The sequence below is a fragment of the Vanessa tameamea genome, chromosome 10, assembly GCF_037043105.1.
Source record: "Vanessa tameamea isolate UH-Manoa-2023 chromosome 10, ilVanTame1 primary haplotype, whole genome shotgun sequence".
In the NCBI taxonomy this organism is placed as follows: domain Eukaryota; kingdom Metazoa; phylum Arthropoda; class Insecta; order Lepidoptera; family Nymphalidae; genus Vanessa; species Vanessa tameamea.
In genome coordinates this window covers 1,974,484-1,999,232 of record NC_087318.1, presented here as the reverse complement: position 1 = coordinate 1,999,232, position 24,749 = coordinate 1,974,484, and the positions used below count along the sequence as shown (strand labels likewise).

At 31.1% G+C, this 24,749-nt stretch overlaps 7 protein-coding genes across 10 annotated transcripts in view; 4 read left to right on the top strand and 3 right to left on the bottom strand.

Moving 5' to 3' along the window:
• LOC113395947 (barrier-to-autointegration factor) overlaps positions 1–7,907 on the bottom strand; it is a 46,151-nt gene extending 38,244 nt beyond the window's left edge. Inside the window, exons 1-2 of one of the 2 annotated variants that reach the window (XM_026633694.2) lie at positions 7,615–7,840; positions 6,484–7,298 (exon numbers count right to left, since the gene is read on the bottom strand). In XM_026633694.2, the coding sequence (XP_026489479.1) occupies positions 7,152–7,298; positions 7,615–7,740 (273 nt within the window). In that variant the 5' untranslated portion in view covers positions 7,741–7,840 and the 3' untranslated portion in view covers positions 6,484–7,151. Of the gene's footprint in view, positions 1–6,483; positions 7,299–7,614 lie in introns of those variants that run through there. The other variant, XR_010309259.1, reaches the window with a different exon arrangement.
• Positions 580–1,760, top strand: LOC135193452 (uncharacterized). The gene has a single exon (XM_064215987.1). It carries the CDS (start codon positions 660–662, stop codon positions 1,641–1,643), a length of 984 nt encoding a protein of 327 aa, XP_064072057.1. The 5' UTR covers positions 580–659; the 3' UTR covers positions 1,644–1,760.
• Positions 1,819–3,403, bottom strand: LOC113395944 (magnesium transporter NIPA2). Its single transcript, XM_026633692.2, has 3 exons — positions 2,847–3,403; positions 2,625–2,767; positions 1,819–2,552 (listed from the first exon to the last, which is right to left on the bottom strand). Exons 1-3 carry the CDS (start codon positions 3,055–3,057, stop codon positions 1,881–1,883), a joined length of 1,026 nt encoding a protein of 341 aa, XP_026489477.2. The 5' UTR covers positions 3,058–3,403; the 3' UTR covers positions 1,819–1,880.
• LOC113395943 (syntaxin-5) lies at positions 3,823–5,492 on the top strand. Of its 3 annotated transcripts, none has more exons than XM_026633691.2 (4): positions 3,823–3,990; positions 4,075–4,485; positions 4,686–4,894; positions 5,016–5,492. In XM_026633691.2, exons 2-4 carry the CDS (start codon positions 4,086–4,088, stop codon positions 5,472–5,474), a joined length of 1,068 nt encoding a protein of 355 aa, XP_026489476.1. In that variant the 5' UTR covers positions 3,823–3,990; positions 4,075–4,085; the 3' UTR covers positions 5,475–5,492. The 3 variants fall into 3 exon arrangements, with proteins under 3 accessions (XP_026489476.1, XP_064072061.1, XP_026489475.1); XM_064215991.1 differs by having other exon boundaries at positions 3,827–3,990; positions 4,080–4,485; XM_026633690.2 differs by having other exon boundaries at positions 3,828–4,485.
• Positions 7,908–9,399: 1,492 nt separating the features above from the next.
• Positions 9,400–16,454, top strand: LOC113395941 (pre-mRNA-processing factor 40 homolog B). The gene is made up of 16 exons (XM_026633687.2): positions 9,400–9,579; positions 9,658–9,921; positions 10,219–10,374; positions 10,513–10,661; positions 10,987–11,144; positions 11,505–11,626; positions 11,861–12,009; positions 12,402–12,513; positions 12,597–12,722; positions 12,958–13,087; positions 13,376–13,482; positions 13,809–13,914; positions 14,030–14,259; positions 14,449–14,886; positions 15,014–15,183; positions 16,038–16,454. The coding sequence occupies exons 1-16, from the start codon at positions 9,577–9,579 to the stop codon at positions 16,126–16,128; spliced, it is 2,511 nt and encodes an 836-aa protein (XP_026489472.2). The 5' UTR covers positions 9,400–9,576; the 3' UTR covers positions 16,129–16,454.
• Positions 16,455–17,475: 1,021 nt separating this feature from the next.
• Positions 17,476–21,665, bottom strand: LOC113395939 (WASH complex subunit 4). The gene is made up of 5 exons (XM_026633684.2): positions 21,253–21,665; positions 20,969–21,135; positions 20,264–20,745; positions 18,061–20,181; positions 17,476–17,821 (listed from the first exon to the last, which is right to left on the bottom strand). The coding sequence occupies exons 1-5, from the start codon at positions 21,528–21,530 to the stop codon at positions 17,615–17,617; spliced, it is 3,255 nt and encodes a 1,084-aa protein (XP_026489469.2). The 5' UTR covers positions 21,531–21,665; the 3' UTR covers positions 17,476–17,614.
• Positions 21,666–22,128: 463 nt separating this feature from the next.
• LOC113395974 (TATA-box-binding protein) lies at positions 22,129–24,583 on the top strand. Its single transcript, XM_026633731.2, has 4 exons — positions 22,129–22,695; positions 22,778–22,908; positions 23,278–23,521; positions 24,248–24,583. Exons 1-4 carry the CDS (start codon positions 22,411–22,413, stop codon positions 24,521–24,523), a joined length of 936 nt encoding a protein of 311 aa, XP_026489516.2. The 5' UTR covers positions 22,129–22,410; the 3' UTR covers positions 24,524–24,583.
• The last annotated feature ends 166 nt before the right edge of the window (positions 24,584–24,749 follow it).

Here is a 24,749-nt window from a genome sequence, read left to right as displayed (position 1 = left end):
TTGTGCAAAAACGAATGCACTTTTAAATGGAGAAGCATGTTCTAAAATCAACACAATTCCTTAACATCAATAGATTCCAAGCTCCAGAGGGGCTGGCCCACAGGTTTCGTGGTAAAAAAAATAGACTATTGACTGATGTTGACACGGATCGTCTAGTTTATTTTAGTTATTTCCAGAGTATAATGTGTTATTGCATTCAACTCGAGGGTAATGTAGCCGCTATTAATAAAATCTTTATATTGCAGAAAAGACCTATAACCTGGGTCCAAAAGATTCGTTACGATTTCATTTAAAGAAATGAAATATTGACTGTCGCTTTTCAATTTTGTTTTTAATAATGTTATGTATGAATATACACAAAAACCAGAATTTAAGATGTAACGTGTAATTGAAATAACATAAACATGTTACTTCAATTGTGTTCAAATGATTGCCTCCATTCTCCTCCTGTTTCAAATAACGAAGATATATTGTTTGTTATAGTATAAAAAAAATAATTATGAAGTTAGTTTCTTTCACCGGCTCTTCTCCTTATTTGTCATACTTCTACTTACTTATTTGTCAATGTCAGTATTGACAATGTCAATTGACATTGCAATTTGCAAAATATATCACACAATTAAAAAATATCGTCGTTATTTTTATAATGAGGCTTAGAAATGATTGCATATTTAGCCAAGATTATAAATCTTTTTGTTTCGTTAATTCAAAACATTATACTTTTCGCATCTTCAATTGGACAAGTGATAGTGGTTTTAATAACAATAGTTATCTCATTTTTATGCAATATAGTGAGAAACATATTAATATTTTTTCAAATCGTTTATGAAGACAATATTATTATATTCACTGATGACCTGCCCAACTTGGCCAGTAACTTAAACGAGGCGATATATTACCAATGGTCTAATTTACAGAATATATTGTCAACATTCAGCAATGAAACAACATTTAAAGTCAATATGATAATAAGCAATATTAAAATGACTCTTTCCAGTACGATATTCATCATTGGCGAAGTGCTCCACATTCTAAAGTGTAGTGTGGTTTTCTGTGGTGATACCTTATGGCTTGTGCTTACATTTGTGCCTGTGCAATTGCCTTATTTGATAAAAATATTTTTTAAATATTTAAAAGATACAATCGTGAACAATGTTATTGATGGGTATTTGGCTTTGTTGAAAATTACAAACTTTTTGTCAGATGTACCTCTGCAATCATTTATGGGAATAGTTACTGCCATGATAATTGTACGATTGTGCATACATTTTAGAGAAGTCATACATTCACAGATTTTAAGTTTTTATTGGACTCTAATAAGAAAAGTTACATATATATATTATGTCCTTTATAATTATTGTACAAACTCAGAAGTAAGAATAATAACTCAAATGGTTGATGGTGGACAGCCAGTTGTTTCAAGAAATTCAGATGTACATTTATTGAATGATAATGACGAGGATCCGGCAAATTCTACAGATGCTTTGTGTGTTATCTGTCAGGAGAGACAGAAATGTGTGTTGACTTTGCCATGCCGTCATGTTTGCCTTTGTACTGAATGTTGCATGCGCCTATATGGATACCAACGTACATGTCCTATTTGCAGAACTTTTATTTACCACTCTGTCACTGTGTACTTGTGATATATGTCATATAAACGCATTCCTCCATAATTTAATTATACTTCTAGTTTATCTGGCAGTTGGTATTGGCTATAAGAATATGTTATATTTTTAAATAATTAAACTATTATGAAATAATATCTTAATTTATTAATTAATAAATATTTTTTGTACTACTTACATTTTTATACTAAACTATCAAATTAGTAGCTCTATTCTAGAAGAGTAAAATAATAGTAAAATATTTTCACTCATACTTTATCTCATCCTTCTTGCTAGTTTAGTATTATTCGAGGCTTCTAAATCTGGCTTTGAAATATTCTGTCTATAATTTAAATTTAAGTCTTCAAATGAAATATCAATATCTTTAAATGCATTAAGAGTGAATACTGCTGTCATTAATATGAGAAAACCACAGAAGGAACCTAGAATGTCTTCAGTTTTCATGTGCTCCCATTCTCTAAAGAGAATACCTGATGCAATTATGACTAATATTGTAAACATTACATAATACACTGGTGTTACAATACTGGTATTAAATATATCTAATGCTTTGTTTAAATAATTCATTTGTACCATTATACAAAATATTGAAAACAATAGAAGCAACCAAAACATGTAATTAGTTAGATTATTTATATCACTATTTAATGTTTCCTTAATACCTAAAGCTACACCCTTACAAAACACTACAGTTAAACTACCTACAGCCGAACAAATTAACAGATACACAACTATATTGGTATTACCAAATTTTGGAACAAAAACTATTTTTAGTATCAAACTCATAATTATAATACTTGAGACATACGTTAAGAAAATATAATCAGTCAATTTATTAGAAAGGTCTGAAAAATTACTTATCTCCTCATTTTTAGGTGAATGTATGACAAAAATAATTGAACCAATGACACATAGAAAACAACCGATCTGAAACAATTAAATCATTTAGTATTATGTAATGTGTATTATGATGACTCATACAAATTTTAAATATTATACCTTTCCAATGAAATTAAGTCTTTCTTGGAGTAATCTTGAAGAAAGTATTGCGGCAACAAGCACACTTAGTGCACCTAAAGGTGTAACTAATGCCGCTGGAGCAAATGCATATGCTAACAGGTTTGCAGCTTCCCCTATACCCACTGTTGGCAAAAATTTAATTTATTAATATAACTTTAATTTCTATTATGTTTTAAAATTTCATTAAATAATATACATTACTTGTCAAAAGGCCTAACCACCACATCCATTGCTTCAAGTATGCATATCCTCCAGCCGAAGCTCTTGTGATTCCCAAAGTATTAACTTTCTTCAATGCAATCTTTTTGATAATAAAACTACATCCAATAAACACACTAGATAAAATTGCAAGAGAAAGACCTAATGTAAAAGATACATTGTCATAATTTTCCTTAATGGTTGGACTTTTCATTTTGTTTATTACAGTAAACCTCACTTGACAAAGATATTAAATTATGTCATTGTTATTCGTCCCACAGAAACTTATGTATGAAAATCATGCCATTATGTTTAATAATCCATTTTTCCGCTAAAAATAAGTGATTCACTTTTTATTTACAGAACCAAATCATTATTATTATTATCCTTTTCACGTCTTACAACATTTTAAAGATTTATTGCTTAAGTATATTCAAACAACAATAATTATATTCCTATCAGATATTCAAGTGTTAACATTCCACTAATAATGATAATGTAATCAGTTAGTCGTTTATTCACTTCTAATGTTCCAGGTCCCTAACAAGTAAACATAGATTTGTCATTACATTAGTTATTACAATAATTGAAGTATGAAAGATCAATCATCACATCAAGACAACGGGCTCTCAAAGAGACAACATAAAACCAGTGTGACTACCATGAAAAAAGTTTAACAATGACAGATTATTTTTTTGTATTTATGCCTAGTGCCTACACTCATTCACCAATCACAGCAATATATAATATTGATGTTTCATAGTAGAATAAGTGTATAGTGATGGTCTCTCTGGTAATTTATTGTATATTCGATCAGCTTTTTCTGCTATTTTCCTATAAGTAAAAAATATAAAACTGATATTGGAGAATTACTGTGGGCTGAAATTACAATATCAACAATCGTAATAAACAATTTAAAAAAACCTGCAGTCATTTATATTATGACATATTGCACAGATATCAACGACCAACGTCATCAACGACAGCAAGACAAGTAGCAACTATAAATTTTTCATTCAAGGCGGAATGACGGAGTCTATTAATTCTAGATAATTATATTAATTCTTTCAAGAAGTTACATTTTAAAGTGACAGTGAAAATTTTCATATTTTAGTGCTCATACTTAGTAAATATATTCTTGTATAATGTGAGCTCGTGAAATTTGTAAAAAATCATATTTTAAAGTAATAGAAACAAAAATACTACTATACTATTACTTTCTTGTTGCTAGTTTAGAATGCAATGCTCCCTCGCCGTCGAAACGTTGGTGTGTCTGACAGGACGAATTTGTTACAAGAAGAGGTAATACCGTACAACAAATTAAATAAAAACGGATCTGTTATTCAGCAGCCGCATCCACCTAATTTGGAACAAAATTTACAAAGAGGTTTTACCGAAACTGAAATTGCATTTGATTTCTTGGAAGAATTTGTATTTGAACCTGTAATGGCAGCCAGAGATAGGACTCAGGAGTTTGCATCAACAGTCCGAAGCCTTCAAGGAAGAACTTTGGCTAGACCGATAGTTAAAGATGAACGCAAAGCAGCTGTTCTCGCCACATATTCACAATTCATGAGTATGGCAAAAGTAATAAGTAAAAACATAACTAGTACTTATGCCAAACTTGAAAAACTTGCAATGTGTAAGTAAAGTTACATTTATTCACATTCTTAGTACCTTTTACTTTTAATACACCATGATTTGATTTTTTTTTAAGTAAGTTTGATGTACACTGTCTTTAGGTATATAAATAATTCTGTTTATTGCTAGTTGAATATGCTTAATTTTATAATATATTTGTTATTTAAACTCTTTTAATTAAAATATTATACTTCATTCTAGTGGCAAAAAAGAAGTCTTTGTTTGATGATCGACCAATGGAAATATATGAGCTAACATATATTATTAAAGGTGATTTAAGTTCACTCAATCAGCAGATTGCTAGGTTGGATGAAATGCCGAGAGGTCGAAAAAGTATGTATAATCATTCATCCAGTGTTGTGATAGCCCTACAGTCCAGGCTTGCCTCTATGAGCAATCAGTTTAAACAGGTAAATATAAGAAATACATTTAATTTTAGAAAGTATTAAGATTTAATATAAGACATTCATTGGACAAAACTATAAGATTATAAAAGTTATATATTTTTAACATATTGACAATTCATTTTAGGTCTTGGAAGTTAGATCAGAAAATCTAAAGCATCAAAATAATAGACGTGAACAATTTTCAAGCTCAGCACCACTTGTCAAAGAAACACCATCTTTATTGCAACCTGATGAAGTCAGTATAGATTTAGGAGAAACATCGAGCTTACAAACACAACAATTAGCATTAAGAGATGATACTGACTCGTATGTGCAGCAGAGGGCAGAAACTATGCACAATATTGAGAGCACAATTGTAGAATTAGGAGGTATCTTTCAACAATTGGCTCACATGGTCAAAGAACAGGATGAAGCTATTGGCAGAATTGATGCAAACATTCATGATGCTGAAATGAATGTAGAGGCAGGTCACAGAGAAATAATGAAGTACTTCCAAAATATAACTGGCAATCGAGCACTCATGTTTAAGATCTTCGGAGTGTTAATATTTTTCTTTATATTTTTTGTTGTATTTATGGCATAGAATCCACTTAAACACATTCAGTTATCTGTTGAATGAGAATATATTTATCTAATAAACTTTAGAAAAGTGTTTGGTATAAAATAGATACAAATAAATGAAAACATTCAAAGTAAAAGCAAACATTATTTATGAATTAAAAAAAGGGAGTTCTTTTTGAGTACTGTATCCTTCTTTTTGATATTATCATGTCCAATTTCAGTTGAATTACTAAATATGAGTATTCATAGCTAAATAAAAGTGTATGTTATAAATATTAACTTTTGAGTTTTAAAAACAATGGATTAGACTTTAAATTTTTATGAAGAATGTTTTGAAATAATTTATTTTCAACAGAATAATAAATATAGTTGTTTTGTTATTCAAAAATATTATATGCCATACTTTGTTCTCAGAGAAAGACAAATAGGACATTTAATTTTTGCACTTGAGTGACTATGATTAGTGTAATGTTCTGCAAGTTACCATATCTAAAAAATTGTTAGGATGCAATTATACTGTAGACTACATTCTATTTTTCATTCATCATTATGATGACCTTTTTTTAGTATTTACTAGTTGCAAAAATGGTTTTTATTCTTTTCAAATATTTTCAAATATTCTTTCACAATACTTTCAAACATTTTCAAATATCACTTTCAAATATTTAATTTTAATTTCTGTTTCATATTATAACACATAATTAAATTATTTATTATTTCATCGACTCAATAGAGCTCCTTTAGAAATTCAAAAAGGAGTTGTGGAACATTGTGGGTTATAGACCCATGACCTGCTGTCCATAATAAATTTTATTCCATCTTTCTCTATAAACAAACTATGGTAAGACAAATCATGACTTACAATTTTCTGTGTATGGTTGTATCTTCACTCTAAATATAATTTTTATTTTCATGAATAAATTATATATTTATACAAATATAGAAACTTTTATTTCATGAAATATTATTGTTACTTTCTACATTTTATTATGAAATAAAACATTTGTTTCTTGTAAATTGATATATTTAAATGTTTGTTAAAATTTGTAGTTTTAACTGACCCATAGATTGTAATGCAGCTATGCCTTTCGTGCTGTTATGCATGCTTGTTCATATTAATTATAAAATGCGATTTCATTTAAGGTATTCATCATTATCAAGGAAGGAATGCTTGACAAAATTTAGGAATAATATTGTTTCCATCATCAGGGCAATGTTATTCAGATTCATTCACTCCAATCAGATTATATTAATATTATTTTATGAATTGTAAATTTAGGTATATAGTAGGAAAATCTTTCATATCAATATATGAATTATTTAATAAGGAACATCTGTGATGGAAACACACTTAAAACATTATAAATGCATTACTTTATGAGAAAGTATCACTATTTGCATTTCTCATGATGGACAAGAAAACACAATTCTTTCCATATATTTTTTTTATATATAAGAAGTGGTTTACCTAAGGTGTACTTAATATTGAAATAATATGATTATTAATAGTTGACATGCAGCATGATACAAAACAGGCATGACGTACAGCATGACTATCTAGGATCCACATTATTTTTAAAAATCATTACAAAAATTATTTACATTTTGTCCTTAGTCAATAACAATACAATAATAATATTTTATAATTATATGTTATAAAATAATGTTAAGGCTGCTTATTATATATGTACTCAATTGTTTACAAAAATTCATCACACCAGTCCTTTAGACACTGGTAGCAATCTGCTGATTGTTTAGAATTGGCGCTGCATGTTTCTTTCATCCACTCTTGAAAAAGTTCTTTATCTTTTTTTAACACTAAAAACTGTCCCAATACAACGTATGCCTGAAAATTAAATAAAAATAAGTAAATTTAAAGTACTCATGAAGATAATGTAGGCTGGTTTTTAAAAATAAATAATTTTCTAATTATATGTTTAAATGAGAAATTTATTTGTTAATTTGATAACCCCTTATCGGAAAAGAGGTAAAATATTAATATTATAAACTTAACATGTATTAATTAAATGTTAAGTATAACCATTAATTATTAATCAAAGAAGTGAAAATTTACAAACATATCAAGTTTATAAAAATAACTTTAATCAATATTAGGTTAAGATAAAAACTATTACTATTTTATTGACAAAGCTTTTAAGTACCTTGTCAAAACCTGCCGTTTCCAAACGCTTTCCAAGAACTTCACCGACTCCAGCTAAGTCAGTGACAGATTTTTCCCCCATGGGTTCAGCAACAAAGTTACGATGTTTTTGTGATGTGCTAGACATTTTTTTATTTTAAAATGCTATATTCGATATTAAAAATAAGGCAAACAAACGCCGCGTTTTAAAATAAACTTAGGTCATAGACAATTATAGAATTGAATGTTACAGATTAAATTATTACATGTACACTCCATAGACTATATTCATTTTAAAATTAAACTCCTGTTGAGTACTAATAGACTGAGAGCCAGTGATCGGCAGACTTATGGTATAGTAGCAAGCTCCATATTACTGCCAGGTATACTGCTTCACCTGCTGTTGGTGAAATGGAGGTTTACTATTCCCATCGAGGGTTCCTTTGAGCGTGCCATGCTACTATACCGTAAGTCTGCCGATCACTGGCTCTTGGACTATAAGTAGTAGGTAATATTACTTACTAGTTTACTATAAGAGCTATCAAAAGTATTTTAATTTGTTTAATTATATAATTTATTAAATAATCTAATTATTAGGTTATGTCTGAATTCTTATTTACATGTATAACTTATTGCATGTTCGTAACTTGATTTTAAAATGACTGACTCATATGTTACTCAGATACCACGCTGAATGCATAGTCTAATCCGGTGGGTCTAATAGGAAAAATATTTGAAAATTACAGGAATTCATTTTGGAATATATTTAAACTAAGAGCACTGAGAAAATATTCTTCTAAGGGGGTTAATGAGAAATGAAATTTTGTATGGCAAGCGTATGTTGAAGAGTTGTAGATAGTTGATGAAATAAATTTGGACTAAAACTTTTTCTTTTTTTGTATGTTAGAAATATGGAAATCGGTTCCGAGGGTTTATCCCATCGGTTAGAGACTAGTTTATATATAATTATTATAAAATGGTTTAATATAATCCAATGAATTATATATCATTTCATGAAATAAAAATATTTTTTTCAATATGATCTGTTTTTTCTTTCATCGGGTATAAAGTTAATTAAATAAAATCATTAAATTAAATAAATGTATTACTATATTGAGTATTTACACAAACCATAAAAAAAATTAATGCTTAAGAACAATGTATTATAACAACTCAAAACCTCTATAATTAAAGAAACTAAAACTTAAGATCGAGGAGAGAATCGTTTTTATTGATCACGATTTTCATTTTAAGATGATAAAATGTTATAAGTTACCATGTTGCCTAACTTTGTTCTAGGCGATCAAAATAATGTTTTACATGTTAACAAAACTTTTGTTGCTTGAAGGAATTAAACGAATTCACTATATTAGTAATTAGTTTTTACACATATTAGCTTCATTGTACATCACACTTTTATATAGGAAGAAGTTTTTTAGTTTGATGGAAATTGGGAGATCTCTAAATGTCTACAACAAAGTTGGCAAGTAGTGCCAACATATCTATGTATAAATAAATCACAGTAAGCTTTTTTAACCTAACCTAATTATCAAATAACTAAATAGCATATATATTGTAATAGTTTTTTGTATATAAATACTATTATATTTTGCTATTATAACCGTTGTTATAAAACCAATAATACGTGCAGCAGTGCCTTACGCAGTCCATATTTATTATATTATTATTATTTATTATTACTGTGCATTGCGCTGTGTGGCTGTAGCGTTATGTACGCGATTCGCTAAGGTTGTCTCTATTTATTACTCTATTTTATAGTCTATGATCTGCTCTGTTCAACATTAAGATGCATTGACAATTTGACAGTCATTAAAAAATAAATTATAGATTTTTAATATTATTTGAATTGAATAATATTTTGAGCTGGTCATTTAATATTATTAATTGAAGTCTCACCATTTTCCCAAAATAAATGCTATCCGAGTTCTAAATAATTGGAATACGTTAAAATTCAGTATTCACCATGGTAATTTTATTTACAATTATCTTCATATAGGTATAACTTTAATAACACAGGCTGTATTGTTAATTCTGTATTTTATAGGATACGCCCAATTCCGGGACAAGTTCACCGGGCTTGATAGGCTCTGCAGCGCCACTGTTACCACCGCCGATGCTCGGTGGTATGCCGCCGCCAATGCCGCCAGCCGTAGCCATGCCACCGGTGCCGGGAATGCCACCGGTACCTGGAATACCTCCTGTACCAGGAATGCCACCTAATATGGGACCTCTGCCGCCACCTATGGGTTTTCCTCCAATGATGGCTCCTTTTTCTTTACCACCGCCTGGCTTTCCATCATTTAAACCAGTAAATAAATCATTTTATATTTGTCGATATGCTACATTTCAGTCTTTGTGTTTATAATATATTCTAGTGCAGAGTCACACAAGTTAATTTATGTTATCTTAACATGTTAAAGTATCTATAAAACTCACATTTGTTATAAAATATGCATTGCTGACTAAAACAAGTTATAAAAATTGTATTTGTGTTGCATATTGTTATAATCCTAGACTAGTGATAAATGAGACATTGAAATTAACATTATAAAAAGCATACACGGTAGCTGTTTCAAATATGTTTCTTACTTAACATTTTTTTTAGGAATTGACTGCTCCAGCTCCAGAAATATCACCCATGGCTAATCAAAGCAGCCCCTGGTCAGAGCATAAAGCTCCAGATGGACGAATATATTATTACAATTCAATCACTAAGCAAAGTCTTTGGGAGAAACCTGACGATTTAAAGACTCCAGCAGAGGTAAATACTAAACTAATAATAAAATCAGTTTAAAATATACTTAAGTCAATTAGGCTTTTACAAGCACCTTTAAACTGAGCATAAATATCTGTTATTAATATTTAAATACAAATATTGAGTTTTTAAACTTTTGTTCAGAAAATGCTGTCTTCATGTGTTTGGAAAGAATACACAACTGATGCGGGGCGAGTGTATTATCACAATATTGAAACAAAGGAATCAAGCTGGGTTATCCCCAAAGAACTTCAGGAAATAAAAGACAAAATAGCAGCTGAAGAAGCAGCACAGTAATGAAATTTTGTATTATGTTGTGACATTTTAAAATTTGTTAATCAATTTCAAATAATTTTAATCTTATGGTGCGGATATCGTTATAAATCTGTGCTAAGTGTCATTTTATTTTATCACATGTACTAAGGGGGCGGGGCAAACATTGTGAGCATATGTATGTTGAATAATATTCTATTATTTTTGTATATACCGTCACATATAAGAACAGTGCGGTGACACTCCGATAGTATTCCTCGAGAGGAGAGAAAGCATTTGTCGAGCAATGAGGCATACATTACTCTTCATTCAAATTTATATTAAATTTTATAATGTGAAATTCAGGGCTGCACTAAATGCTGATGTACCTCCAGGCGAAGTGCCACTACCAACTTCTCCAGCATTGTTAGCCTCAGGCAGCTCAGCTCTAGACGAAGCTATGGCTAAAACTCTGGCTTCTATTGACCCCTCCTTGGCAAACGCTATACCTATTCCAGAAGAAAGTAAGTGTATAATTTGTTCTTTAATATTATAACATCCTAAAATCAGTGAGATTTCAGTTTTATTGTTCATATATGGAAGGTAAATAATAAAGGTAATCCATTTTTTAAACACTTTTATTAAGATATGTAAACAATTATGGTAAGGATGCTGTACCACTCATGCTGGATGACAAATTCCAGCTTTATAAATCATAAACTACTACACTATTTTTTAATTTGATTTTGCCATTTTCTGAAATACATCAGCCATTGGTATTGAGATTAATACATCTAATATTGTTTATTTACTAAATATTTAAAAAAGGAATTAATTAATATTTCGTAAATTATTTAAGTAATTGTATTTATTACCTATTATAGTAAAACCAGAGGAAATAGCAGCCCCACCACAACCCAACGGTACAGATTCTAATGAGCCAGAACTTCAGTACAAAGACAAAAAAGAAGCAATAGAAGCATTTAAAGAATTGCTTAGGGATAGGGTAAGTTTTTTGTCCACATATACCTGTCATTTTCTAGAGGTATTTATAATTGCAGGAGCAATGTCGATAAATCTTAGATGTACATACTGCATGCAACCAATAGCTGTGATATTATGTACATTCTTAAGGACTAGTTACATTTATGCACATATAAGCAAGCTTAATTATACTCTCAATTTAATTTATTTTGTAAACAATATAATAATAAATGAGAAATTTTATTGTATTTTGTAGAATGTTCCTTCAAATTCTACATGGGAGCAATGTGTGAAAATTATATCAAAAGATCCGCGTTATATAACATTCAAGAAACTCAATGAAAAGAAACAAGCTTTCAATGCATACAAAACTCAAAAGTTAAAAGATGAAAGAGAGGAACAGAGGTATCTTATTCAATAATAATTAATCAACAATAAGGGTTTTCACTGTTAAATATAATTTACATTAAATTAAATCAACAAAAAAGGTTTTCATTTTAAAAAATAATTTACATGACATTTACCAATCATTTTACAATTTAAAAAAAAATTAACATATAAAATTGCAAACCTATATTCACCATTCAATGCCTTGTAGCTCTTTGTTTTGCTCATGAGTGAGCAATACAATTGTATAGGAGAATGAAAATATAAGCCACTGAGTATTATTAGTGTATATGTAATTCAATTTAAATACTTGTTTTTATATAATTAATAAAGTAAATATTACAAATAATGCGTTAGTACAACAGCTTTTTTTTGTTATAAATTACAAATGATATTGTTGATATTTTCAGACTGAAAACAAAGAAGAACAGAGAAAATCTAGAAGAGTTTTTATTGGGCTGTGAAAGAGTAACATCATTGACTAAGTATTATAAATGTGAGGAAATGTTCAATAATCTTGAGGTTCGTTTTTATATTTTTTATAAATTAATTTGTGTATGTTAAATATTTATATCTATTATGAATAAAATTGTACAATGTTACAGATATGGCGATGTGTTCCCGATTCTGATAGAAGAGACATATATGAGGATTGTATATTTTCTATAGCAAAGCGAGAGAAGGAAGAAGCAAAGGTCCTTAAAAAACGAAATATGAAGATTTTAGCACAAGTAAGATATCTGTATCCTTCTTGTGATTTCTAAAGATTGTATATTTCCAATTTAAAAAAAAAAACCTTTTTAAATATCTATTTAGTGGCAAAGGTTATAGAATCATCTGCCTAAAAAAGTACTAATATCAAAAAATATTAATTAATAATAAAATTGATTGTTACTGGTTATCTACACATTATAAACATCACTAGTTTACAGTTATTATAATCCGAATATTTTTGGTTTATTGCAGGTTTTAGAGAATATGAATGAAATCACATACAGTAGCACATGGAGCGAGGCTCAAGTTCTATTGTTGGAAAATGCAGCATTCAAAAATGATGTCAGTTTACTTGGAATGGACAAAGAAGATGCTCTTATAGGTAAATTGTTTCATTCTGTAATCCTGAGGAAAGGAAAAGAACACAAAATGATCAAACAAACCTTTTAACATATTTCATGTTATATTGTATATGGCAATATATATATATTAGATTAAATTAAGCTTCCTCACTGAACGTAAATAAGCATTCAGAAGCTTTTGTATCATACTAATCATATTCAACTATTCATCATCATTTACTAATTTTCTTGTTTGATAAAGCATGTATTGTTAATGGGGTTTGTATTGTTTAATTTATAAATTAAAAATACGATCTCATCTTTTTCAGTTTTTGAACAGCACATAAGAAATCTAGAAGCTGAATATCTTCAGGAAAGGGAACAGGTCAAAAAGAGGAATAAACGTCAACAAAGAAAAAATCGAGACAATTTTTTGGTAAAATATAATTCCCAAAATATAATATTATATAATATATTTACTTAACACTTAAGGTTTATTAGGGTGTGGCTCTATTCTAATCTGATGGTATACCATCACAATAATACTAACACTTTTCTTTGTCTTTCAATGGCCATAAAAAATGCCACTTTTGGTAACAATGCCAAGCATAGCCTAGCTTAGTTTAATATTCTTGTTTCAGTTGCGCATATGACTTTGAAACTCAAATATGAAATAGAATTTGAATTTGCAATGTGTACTGAGCATGAGAGAAATTGAAGTAACTTTCGTATATTTTATTTACTGAATATATTCTCACACAGGCACTGCTGGACGGGCTGCACGAGGAGGGCAAGCTGACATCCATGTCGCTATGGGTGGAGCTCTACCCCGTCATCTCGGCGGACACGCGCTTCTCAGCCATGCTCGGTCAGTCTCACTCGCACTAACATTTGATTTAATTGTAGTCTTTGCACTCTACACTTCTTTTATACTCACTAGATATTTACTAAACTGCGATCTTTGCTTCGGTTACGTTTTTCAGGACAGAATGGATCTACGCCTTTGGATCTGTTTAAGTTCTATGTTGAAAATCTTAAGGCTCGATTCCACGACGAAAAGAAGGTTATTAAGGAAATATTGAAGGAAAAAGAGTTCGAAGTTAAACCGGACACTACCTTCGAGGAGTTCGCGACTGTCGTGTGCGAAGACAGCAAGTCCGCCTCGTTGGATGCCGGCAACGTCAAGTTAACGTACAACTCCTTGCTCGAAAAGGTAAACAGCAAATACAATCTCAATATAAGATATATTATCGAGTATGTTTAAATAATAGAAAAAATATTTCTCTTTTATAATACAAAAGTATTTCACTTAACAATTATAGTTGAGCCCGTGTTTCATCAGATCTTATCAAATATCCCGGTATGTATACGTATTATTAAAACGCAAAATGAATTCCGACAGGCCGAAACCAGGAGCAAGGAGAAGCTAAAGGAGGAAACCAAAGCCCAGAAGAAAATCGAGGCCGCCTTCAAGTGGTTCGTGGGCGCCGCCAACGTGGACCTGTCGCAGCCCTGGAGCGCCGTGCGCGAGTCGCTGGACGCCGGCGCGCCCGAGCTGGCGGCCGTGGGCGGCGACGACGAGCGCGCGCGCCTGTACCGCGAGCTGCAGCACGAGCACGAGGACAGCTGCCTGCACTACCACCACCCCAAGCCGCGCAAGGCCAAGCGCTCCAAGAAGAAGAAGCAGCGCTCGCACTCGCTGTCGCACTCGCGCTCGCCCTCGCCGCAGGAGCCGCGCGCCTCGTCCGCCAGCGCCACGCCCTCCGACGACGACGAGCGCAAGCACAAGAAGCCCAAGAAGAAGCACCGCAAGCAGCCCGAGCCGCCGCGCTGCCCCACGGTACGCGACCCGCCGCCGCCGTGACTCGTCTCACCTAGTCGAGTGCATATGCACTATATAGGCTATTATGTCGTCTCGCCTAGGAGCGATCGGTGTTTATTTTCATTTTATTTTTTATTATTTCTAGAAATCTCCGAGTATAGAAGAAGGCGGTATAACTGACGAGGAGCCCGTGAAGGAGGCCCCAAAACACAAGAGCAAGAAAACAAAACGAAGCGCTCCCAGCTCGCCCGACCAGCCACCGGAACTGGCGCACAAACCCAAGAAGAAGAAGGAGAAGAAAGAAAAAAAAGACAAGTATGTAATATTTTAAAAATACTATTTTTTTTGTGTTAATTTTTTGTTTGCCAATAATAAACTAATAGGGAATATGCACTTTTTTTATTTTTATTAATATCAATAAAACATGCTGATACCATCCTATAACTACTTTATTTAGAAAAAAATATATATTCATTTGTAATTTACTACATTTAAACGGGTAGTTTACCATCATTGAACTCTCAACTATCCTATTACCTGAATCCCATCAAGGTTAAATGTTTCTATTCCATTTCATAAATCTCAGATTAACTGGAGTATAAATTGATATAACTTGTTGTATCAATTTATACATAGTTTATTATATAAAGTTATCATATAATTAAAATTAAAAATTTAAGGAAGATCTTATTCTTCTTTATTTAAAACTATAAAAAATATACAAACTGTTTATTATAAAAAAAAAATCGACTAAAACACGTACAGCCGTAACATTTAATAGTATTTTCTGTACCTATTAGTGTCTAAAATATAAGAGCCATTACTTAAAAAAACATTAAATGTCTAAGTTATTTAGCTCCTAGCATTCTCAATATCATTCCACAACAGAAGAATGAAAAGACATGGATATTTATTTATGATGTTACATGCATATTCCCTATCGTTGATATAACATATCATAACGTGGATCGTAAAACAGTAAGTAACTGAAAATTTTATCCCATTAAAATTTCGTGCATTAGATAATTTAGAAAGTATAATGTACGGTCATGGTAATGACCATTACGGTCGTACTGATGTACACTATTGTCAATCATAATAAGTAATGAAAGTAAAACTCTTTCGTAGGGGTCGGTACGTAACACTCGAGTAACCGCTGCACGTTTCAGAGCGAGCGGCTCGGTGGTGTGGAGCGACGCGGAGCTGGAGTCGCGGCGCGCGGCGCTGCTGGCGCAGCTGCACGAGCACGAGGCCGACTGACGTCGCGTCACGCACGTGCACGTCTTCAACCGCTACCCGCCCGCGCGCCGCCTGCGCAGCCCGCACAGCCCCCTGCCTCCCGCCGACTACTTCCTGCGCGTCTCGCCCGCCACGCCCGCCTCGCCGTCCGCTTCGCCGCCCGTCTCGCCCGCCACGCCCGCCTCGCCCTCCGCTTCGCCGCCATCTCCGGCCTCGCAGGACACGCCGGCCACTCCAGCCACGCCCACCTCGCCGAGATCACCTGAAAACGAACGTGAAAGATTCTCCGGGTCTACTCTCGAGTGTTGCTCTAGACGACGAGTATACTCTCCTGTCCGAGTTTTTCGTCCGTTGCAAACAAAATGTTGTAGCGATGACAGACACGCGGAAAATCGACCGCCAAGTCCACCGGACACCGATGAACCTTTCGTAGTGCACTATGAGCGATCACCTGCCGCGCCGACGGAGGCGAGTCCGTCGGGAAGTAATTTCATGAAGAATGACAATATTCCCATAATTTTACAGCCTCATAGTCCGTCATCAACTTCGGACGATTGCATTAAGCAGCCACTTATATCGCCGATGACTGATACTATGTCCTCCGAAAATTCTGACGAAAGTAAAATTTGAATTGAGACCGATTGTAATAATTTATAATTTTAGTAATATATAACAGTGATGTTATAAAAAACACTAATATACGACTTGTTCACATCTCTTGAAATAAATAATATTTTCTACTTGGATGATAATTTATCATTCTATTAAAATGTAGTTAACTATTCAAACTTCATTAAAAGTTATAGTGCGTAGTATAGCGAGATGGCGTTTATAATTATTCAAATCTGTGTGTAAAGTTAATAAACTTGCTTAACAAATGCTGTCGGTACATTATGATTGTCTATTATTAATAATGTACTAAATAAAAGTATTATGTGCATATATTTAATAATTGTCTTTAAATATATCAATACATGTAAATATGATTTCAAATGTGTAGATGTTTATCTTATTGCTATATGTTAATCAGAAAATTGTAAAACAATTTTTTTATTTGTCAGTAATAAATAGAATATAATAGTCGAATATTAATAATTAGGATATAAAGTGTAGTTCAACCTTCAGATAAACAGTTTCTTTTGAAATCAACCCAAGCTTGAACATAATTTAAAAACAAATGGAATACCGTAAAATTATACATAGGTAGATTTTTGTATAAAGAAAAAATAAAAATGTATAAATAAAAAACCGAATATGTTTATTTATTTTTTGATAACATAATATTCTAAATAAATCCTTTTAACTTTTTTTTATATTTATAACTAGTTTAAAATTGATGATAAATATTGCCTGTTGTAACATGATTTTGCAACAATTAAAAATAATACTTTATAAAAATATTTATAATTATTTATTTCGAAGTAATCGTATAAGTGGAATGGAAAAATATAATTCAAAAATTGTGATATTATTATTACACTATATACATTGTTGCTTTATATATTGCTTATCTAAAGAAAATCCTGGCACTTGTTAGACTGTAATACAAAAGCTTATATTCCTCTTCGAGTGTTTTGATCTTTTTTTCTGTGAGTGCCAATGCCTGTTGTAATTGCACAGACCCTTTTGTTTTTTGCTCATGAATAATTTCTTTTTCACTTTTAATATGATTCCACACCGAGTCAAACCAATGAAGAGCTTCAAAGTTTGAATCCTAAAAAAAATAACAACTGTAATACTGATCTCCCCAAACTCTATTTTTCTTGGAACATCTATGGTTATGCCAGATTTCAGTCTGACAACCTGAGATAAAACTTTTTTATTGTATGTACAAGTTAGCTCAGATGTTGGTGTATATTGTTTTATTATAAATTAGACACTAACGGTAATTATAATTTACAAAACTGTGAACATCAATAATTTAAATAAAGGCTATCTTTTATATTGACTTACCTGATCCAACAATTTAAGAATATAAGCTATACCCATAGCGAAACCATCATCGGTAAAAGAAGCTCCAACCTTGTTCTTCTTCGACATTTTATCTTTTGATAAAATCATGTGTTCGACAAAATTTAATGTCAAAGGAGGAACAATGATAAAGAAATTTTTGAGATGCACATTCTTAGGATTCCTAAAAACAGGAGCAAAAACTTCGACGAGTAATTTGAAATATTCAGTTCCTTGAATAAAGTTTGTTATTAAGCCGTCTATGTTATCGTCCAGATTTCCCGCGGCTTCTATCGATTTAACACTGAGTGCATTTTCTTGACACAAGTCTTTATATTTTTTTACCTCCAAATCAGGGAGAAAGGCCGTTGCATCACAGCAACAATGTCTCCCGCCGGAACGAATCATACGCACATATCCCATTGCATTTCCAATTTGAGTGATCAGATCTCTAAACAGATCTAAATAACTTTGTCCATCCTCTGCAACTCCCAGAACTTTAATACCTTTGTTAAATTTTTCTGCGTTTTTGTAGAAATACACATGTTCATTAGTTCCTTTAAAATTCCGTAAATCTTTAATGAGGCGTGATTTTATTTGCTCGTCATACATAAACTGAGAGAACGTAAAAAATTTATTTTTGAGAAATTGGTATGTAAAATTAACAGTGGTGTTCATAACGCCAGTGCCATGAGTTCTTATTGAGTTGGCAATGTGCCTTATGTTTATTGAATTTAAATGTTTGTTGTTGCTACTCTTTTCAATAAAAATTTGATTATTAAGGTTATATTGGTATTTAGCGACAAATATATGAATGTTGCGCATTATTTCTAAGACATCCAAGCCCTGTTCCAAGGTTTGCGTTGGAAGATTGTCATGTATAGTTGATATGTTGAATTTTAGTTTTGCCATTTGACGCATTTCACCGTATGTCTTCCAATCTGATAATACAACTGTTGTTAAATTGTAAAAGGTTTTTGAGAGATATTGTTCTACAGAATGTACCACGGACATATTCGTATTGTGGAAACGGAGAATGTCTAAAAGTAAGAGATTTTTCTTAATCATGTCTAACATCAATGGATTTACTGCATCCAATTGTAAATGAGAATGGATATGGAGACGCAGATTCGTTTCTATAGACTGGCTTATATTTCTAAGAATAGATTCTTCAAGTATGTCCTTTACTCTGTTTTTAAAATCTAAAGCCTTGGTTTCTTCAAATTGTTTGTCTGTTTCTTCTAGGAAAACGACACAATCTTCTAGAGCCGTTAAAAAGTATTTTATCTTAATAGCATCTAATTGCATACTGAAATTCTGTTCCAAGTATATAGGAATGATATTTTGATGCCAGAACATCCAAGAGCAGTTACAATATTTATTTATACTTTTGGTAAAATTTGATAATGCTTGTATTTTTTCAAGTAACAAACCGAGTTTGACGTAACTATCATCTACAAAAGTAGTTTCAGGCACAAAACTAAGAGCAATGTTAGTAGCCATGTTACGATCTAAAGTTGCTGCTCCTTTTATAGCCTGCTCGGCAATTACAATGCAAGTGAGCTCATCCAATCGTTTAACAGCATATTTTTTATCATTCATCAATGTCTTTTTCAATTCCAGTATTGAAGAAACTGCTTGAAATATCAGATGCTGGATTATCATACTTATAGAATTTATTATTTGATTATAATTTCTGCTGATAGCATTATACATACTTTTCAGAATGTCCATAATCTCAAATAATGACATTAATATGTTTTTCGATAATGCCATGCCAAGAGATAGATGCAGATTGATAAAAGATAAGATTGAGTAGTTTATGTTGGAAGCAATGTCAAGTCCATCTAAAATAGTTTTTGCATGAAGACTCATTTCAGCTGCACTCAGTTTATTGTTACTAGAAAATAATTCTTCAACTTTCAATATCCATTGTGTGCTTACATTTTGAAGAACCATTATATCTTTAGTTAGAGATATTTTCTTAGCACTCATATAAGATTGGCGTGTTTTAAGCATAATTTGTGATAATTTATTGTAATTACCACAAAGTGAAGGGACATACCGTTGAAGAAACTGTTCTGGAAACCAAACAGCAGTTCCAACCAAAAAAATACTGTGTCCCTATAATTAAAAAAATCAATTTATTATAATTCAATAATTATTTAGAATATCTTTTCTTTATAATAGTTGTATTGTCACATACCTTTGTATTCAAGTCCATCAAACTTTTGAATGTTTTTTTATCATTAATTCCAAACAAATGTGAATTAAAAGCAAATAGCACATTTATTTTGATGTATTTATACATATTGTCACCATTTGGCTTGTCCTGTGCAAGTTTATCTAGGTTAAGCATAGCTTGTTTTATGTACTTCGTAAATTCAGCTGATACGAGTGAGCAGTTTTTTGTAATCAATTGTTTTTTCCTCAAAAGTAATATATTATTAAGAGATGACTGCACAATATCATCATTCATTAATTTGGATGTGATACTGTTAACAGCTCCTGTCAAAGCTTTAAGTTGATCTTCATCTGAGTCAATATTGTCACTGGCATTTTTTAAACTTTTGCAGAATTTATTCCAATTTGATGCTAACATACATCTTGATATTAGCAGTTCAATAATCACCAGAATTGTCAAAATCTCTCCAACTTTATTTATCAGAAAATGCCATTGAATTCCACCTAAAAGGTACATAATTATTATGTTAAGAATAATATCTATTTATTAATCCAAGAATTTTATAGCTAATCACCCCTACATGCATTTATAGCATTTATATGTTATGGATATACATCTGGATATGTTTACTTATAGAGTGTTAGAATTATAAAAGTAATATGTTTCATATAATTTTAAATAATTAACTGAATGCTAACATTAGGTAATAAAAACTTAAAAACTTACTAAGATTTATCACAGTTGCATTAAAAATAGCAAACATTTGACTGCATAAATTAGTAAGGATTTCATTGCAGCGATTAACAAATAAGTTTAACAAGCATATTGAATCCATTTGTGAGGAAATATCATTTGGGCAGTATTCATCATATATTGATAAAAACTGAAAATGCCTGTAAAAGAGAGTAAATACATAAAATATATTTATAAGAAACCTAATAATGATTGGCTTACATTCTAAATCTTATTATTTCTACACTCATATTATCAAGAAATGTTATATTACATACCGTTCATAGGCTTCACTTTTTAATTCATTTACTTCAACACAGAGTGATGATAAAACGCTTAAGATTTTAGTTATGACGGTATTGTCAGAGGCAACTAGATCTATAGTTGAAATAAGCTCATTTGATTCCATAACAACTTGTATTGGAGAAAATGTTTTATTTTCTTCTTTATTTTGGAGATTGAGTATGGATGTGTAGTCCTGATGTTGTTTTTTGAAGAATTCTCCATAACTTTTTAAAATATATGCTCCGGCCTCTTTTTCCATATCACTTTTCATGACAACAATTTCGTAAATATTTAAAACTATTACTGTACTAAATCAAATTGGAAGTCGTTTTCTCAAAGCCACTTTTTCCCCATAAGATGCACCGATGCTTTGAATCGTTCTTTATTATATAAATATTAATAATATGAATTTATTATTTAGCTGTAGTCGACTTGTTATTGTTAATAATCGACTTTGACGTAATTTTTTAATACTATAGAGTATATATATAAATTATAGTAATAAAGATCGAATGTATTTTACGACAAGAAAGCTGAACGTCATGTAACAAATTTATTTAAATTCTGGTAAGACTAAGAACTACATAAAGTTTGTTGCAGCGCTAATCTTCATTATGTCATCTATTAATTAAAACTGTTAAAACAATAAAAATGTTTATCTTATTACTTACAAAATGGTTTCATTATTAAGAACCTCCAATTAAATAAATTACTAGATTGTATTTTATCTAAAAATTAAATTATATAAAGTATATAATAGTATAATTATTTTACTTCCTACAATTATTCAAAGACTAAATCATTCAACTGGAGATTATTCAATTTAAATTTATCTGTGGCAAAGACTGACATTTGTCAGTTATATATTTGACGAGTTGACGGTAATTTCTAAATCAGAATAAACCTTAAATGGAGCCAAATCTTAAGTTGAACATAGAAGAATTAAATATAGAGAGTCTTTCATTACAGATCAATCTCTACCGTGCTCTACTTACTAGACAGATTTTAGTGCATTGATACTTCGATACCGAAAGCAATAATTTATAAAAAGAAGTCAACAACTTATTTAAATATTGTTTTCTTAAAAGTGAATAAACGAACGTTTCCATATATTGGATTTTTCAAATCAGATATTATAAAATTTTGTAAAAATGGATCAAATGCTACCAAGTCCTTACAACATACCGGGTATTGGTACCCCATTACACCAACCTGAAGAAGATCAACAAATTTTACCAAATGCTATGCAGCAACAACATCAACAACAACAACAGCAACAGCAGCAACAACAACAGCATTCATTGGTATCCTTAGGCTCCTCACCTTTAGTTGGATTTGGTTCCTCCATAATGGGTACTCCACAAAGGACCATGCACACTTATGCTCCAACGGCAAGCTATGCAACACCTCAACAGATGATGCAGCCACAAACACCGGTATTTTTTTAATAACATAGACTTATGGTCTTATTCTTTTATTTCTAAAGTTATTATTAATTTTATATTTTCTATGTTTCAGCAAAATTTAATGTCACCAATGATCACTGGAGGTAGTATAGCAGGGCAGCCTATATTAAGTCAGGCAAGCCCAGCACCCATGACCCCTATGACTCCACACTCAGCAGACCCTGGAATATTACCCCAATTACAGTAAGCAAATAACTATTGATTTAAAATATTATTGTACTTAATAACTCACTTATATATAAGTTAGTGTTTTCAAACTGAGTGAAAAATAAGACAGTTTTTTTTTCATTATTTAAAATTGCAGTGCAATATTAATCTTGTCATAAAACAAAATACACACATGAAAGCTTAATTACTATAGAGAAATATATATATTTTTTAAATTAAATAAATTTCACTCAAACATATTTCAATATATCTTGCTTAAAAAGGTATATATATACTACAAGGCTGTTTGAGCCTAATGTCTATAGCTTATTATATTTTACCCTCTTGTGCTTTGCTGTCGAAAGGTAAAAATTCAAACAGGATCATTATTATTTTTATTTACAGAAATATTGTTTCCACCGTGAATCTAAACTGTAAATTAGATTTGAAAAAAATTGCTCTTCATGCACGTAATGCTGAATACAATCCAAAACGGTTTGCTGCTGTTATTATGAGAATTCGTGAACCGAGAACTACAGCACTTATATTCTCTTCTGGAAAAATGGTTTGTACTGGAGCTAAAAGTGAAGAAGATTCCCGTTTGGCTGCTAGGAAATATGCCAGAATAATTCAAAAACTTGGTTTTACAGTAAGTTAATTATTGTGTTTATTTTAATAGGTATACTATGCTAACATGATGTTAAATTAGCCAACTCAGAAGTCTCTCCTAAGTTTAGTAGATATGTTTATTTATACAGAGCTGTCATTTCAAATATAACTATAGCAGATTTCAATAGCAGGAGGAGTACAGATAAATAAATTGAGATTTATCTAATTATAAATTATAAAGATAAGAGGGTGTAGTTTTACTTAATAACCATGCTAGTAATATTTTGTATTTATATTCCTATTTAATTTAATTTGCTATAAATCTGAAGACTATTAAAAAAAAAAAAACTAGTGAATTGCCGATTATAAATTTGATCGACTACCCGACTAATTGATTAAGTCAGTTGTACAGATACCAATTAGTCAGCTGACTTATGGTATTATTGTTCATTAAAATGAAAAGAAGAAACTCTCGCGTATGGATTTTTGGTACTTACGACATTTACGTATTAATGGCACTGCGGCAATAAAAAAAATCTGCGAATGCACCGATATAGGTATACAAATGATAATTTATCTAAAATTCATTTAATGTAATACCTTCTGTATATATTTTATCAAGAAATACTATTATAAAAGAAGCCAGTTAGTCGACACTCTTTGCCGAATAGTCGCTTACTACGAATGCGGCCGGATAGTCGATTTTACCGACTAGTCGGAACATTTTTAAAAATAACATATATTATAGTGGTCTTTTTCATTGCAGGCAAAATTCTTGGACTTCAAAATACAAAATATGGTGGGAAGTTGTGATGTTAAGTTCCCTATTCGTCTTGAAGGTTTAGTACTGACTCATGGACAATTCAGTTCCTATGAACCTGAACTTTTTCCTGGACTTATATACCGAATGGTTAAACCTAGAATAGTATTACTTATTTTTGTCTCTGGCAAAGTAGTGTTAACAGGAGCAAAAGTGCGTCAAGAAATATATGAAGCATTTGATAATATTTACCCAATATTAAAAAGTTTTAAAAAACAATAGTTAATATAATATTTAGGTTATTTTTGTAAGCTGTTCTTATTTATAAAAAAAAACACTTAATACTTGTTTCATTTCCTTTATTATATATATAATATATATTTTCCTTATAATAATGCAAACCTATTGAAGAGCAAATTATTGTTTATACATAATGTAATTGTAGTTGGTTAACTTTTATCTAAGTGTTAAAGTGAGCATAAGTGATTATGTTCTTTTTGCAACTGTG

Coding starts and splice junctions, on each gene's coding strand:
- LOC113395974 (XM_026633731.2), top strand. CDS start 22,411: ATGGATCAAATGCTACCAAGTCCTTACAACATACCGGGTATTGGTACC. Junction 22,696..22,777: donor TGATGCAGCCACAAACACCG/GTATTTTTTTAA, acceptor TCTATGTTTCAG/CAAAATTTAATGTCACCAAT. Junction 23,522..24,247: donor TTCAAAAACTTGGTTTTACA/GTAAGTTAATTA, acceptor TTTTCATTGCAG/GCAAAATTCTTGGACTTCAA.
- LOC135193452 (XM_064215987.1), top strand. CDS start 660: ATGATTGCATATTTAGCCAAGATTATAAATCTTTTTGTTTCGTTAATT.
- LOC113395943 (XM_026633691.2), top strand. CDS start 4,086: ATGCTCCCTCGCCGTCGAAACGTTGGTGTGTCTGACAGGACGAATTTG. Junction 4,486..4,685: donor ACTTGAAAAACTTGCAATGT/GTAAGTAAAGTT, acceptor ACTTCATTCTAG/TGGCAAAAAAGAAGTCTTTG. Junction 4,895..5,015: donor TGAGCAATCAGTTTAAACAG/GTAAATATAAGA, acceptor AATTCATTTTAG/GTCTTGGAAGTTAGATCAGA.
- LOC113395939 (XM_026633684.2), bottom strand. CDS start 21,530: ATGAAAAGTGATATGGAAAAAGAGGCCGGAGCATATATTTTAAAAAGT. Junction 20,182..20,263: donor TGATGGACTTGAATACAAAG/GTATGTGACAAT, acceptor TTTTAATTATAG/GGACACAGTATTTTTTTGGT. Junction 17,822..18,060: donor TTCTTAAATTGTTGGATCAG/GTAAGTCAATAT, acceptor TATTTTTTTTAG/GATTCAAACTTTGAAGCTCT.
- LOC113395944 (XM_026633692.2), bottom strand. CDS start 3,057: ATGAAAAGTCCAACCATTAAGGAAAATTATGACAATGTATCTTTTACA. Junction 2,768..2,846: donor GTGGTTAGGCCTTTTGACAA/GTAATGTATATT, acceptor TTTTGCCAACAG/TGGGTATAGGGGAAGCTGCA. Junction 2,553..2,624: donor GACTTAATTTCATTGGAAAG/GTATAATATTTA, acceptor TAATTGTTTCAG/ATCGGTTGTTTTCTATGTGT.
- LOC113395941 (XM_026633687.2), top strand. Junction 13,915..14,029: donor GCGCTTCTCAGCCATGCTCG/GTCAGTCTCACT, acceptor TACGTTTTTCAG/GACAGAATGGATCTACGCCT. Junction 14,260..14,448: donor ACAACTCCTTGCTCGAAAAG/GTAAACAGCAAA, acceptor GAATTCCGACAG/GCCGAAACCAGGAGCAAGGA.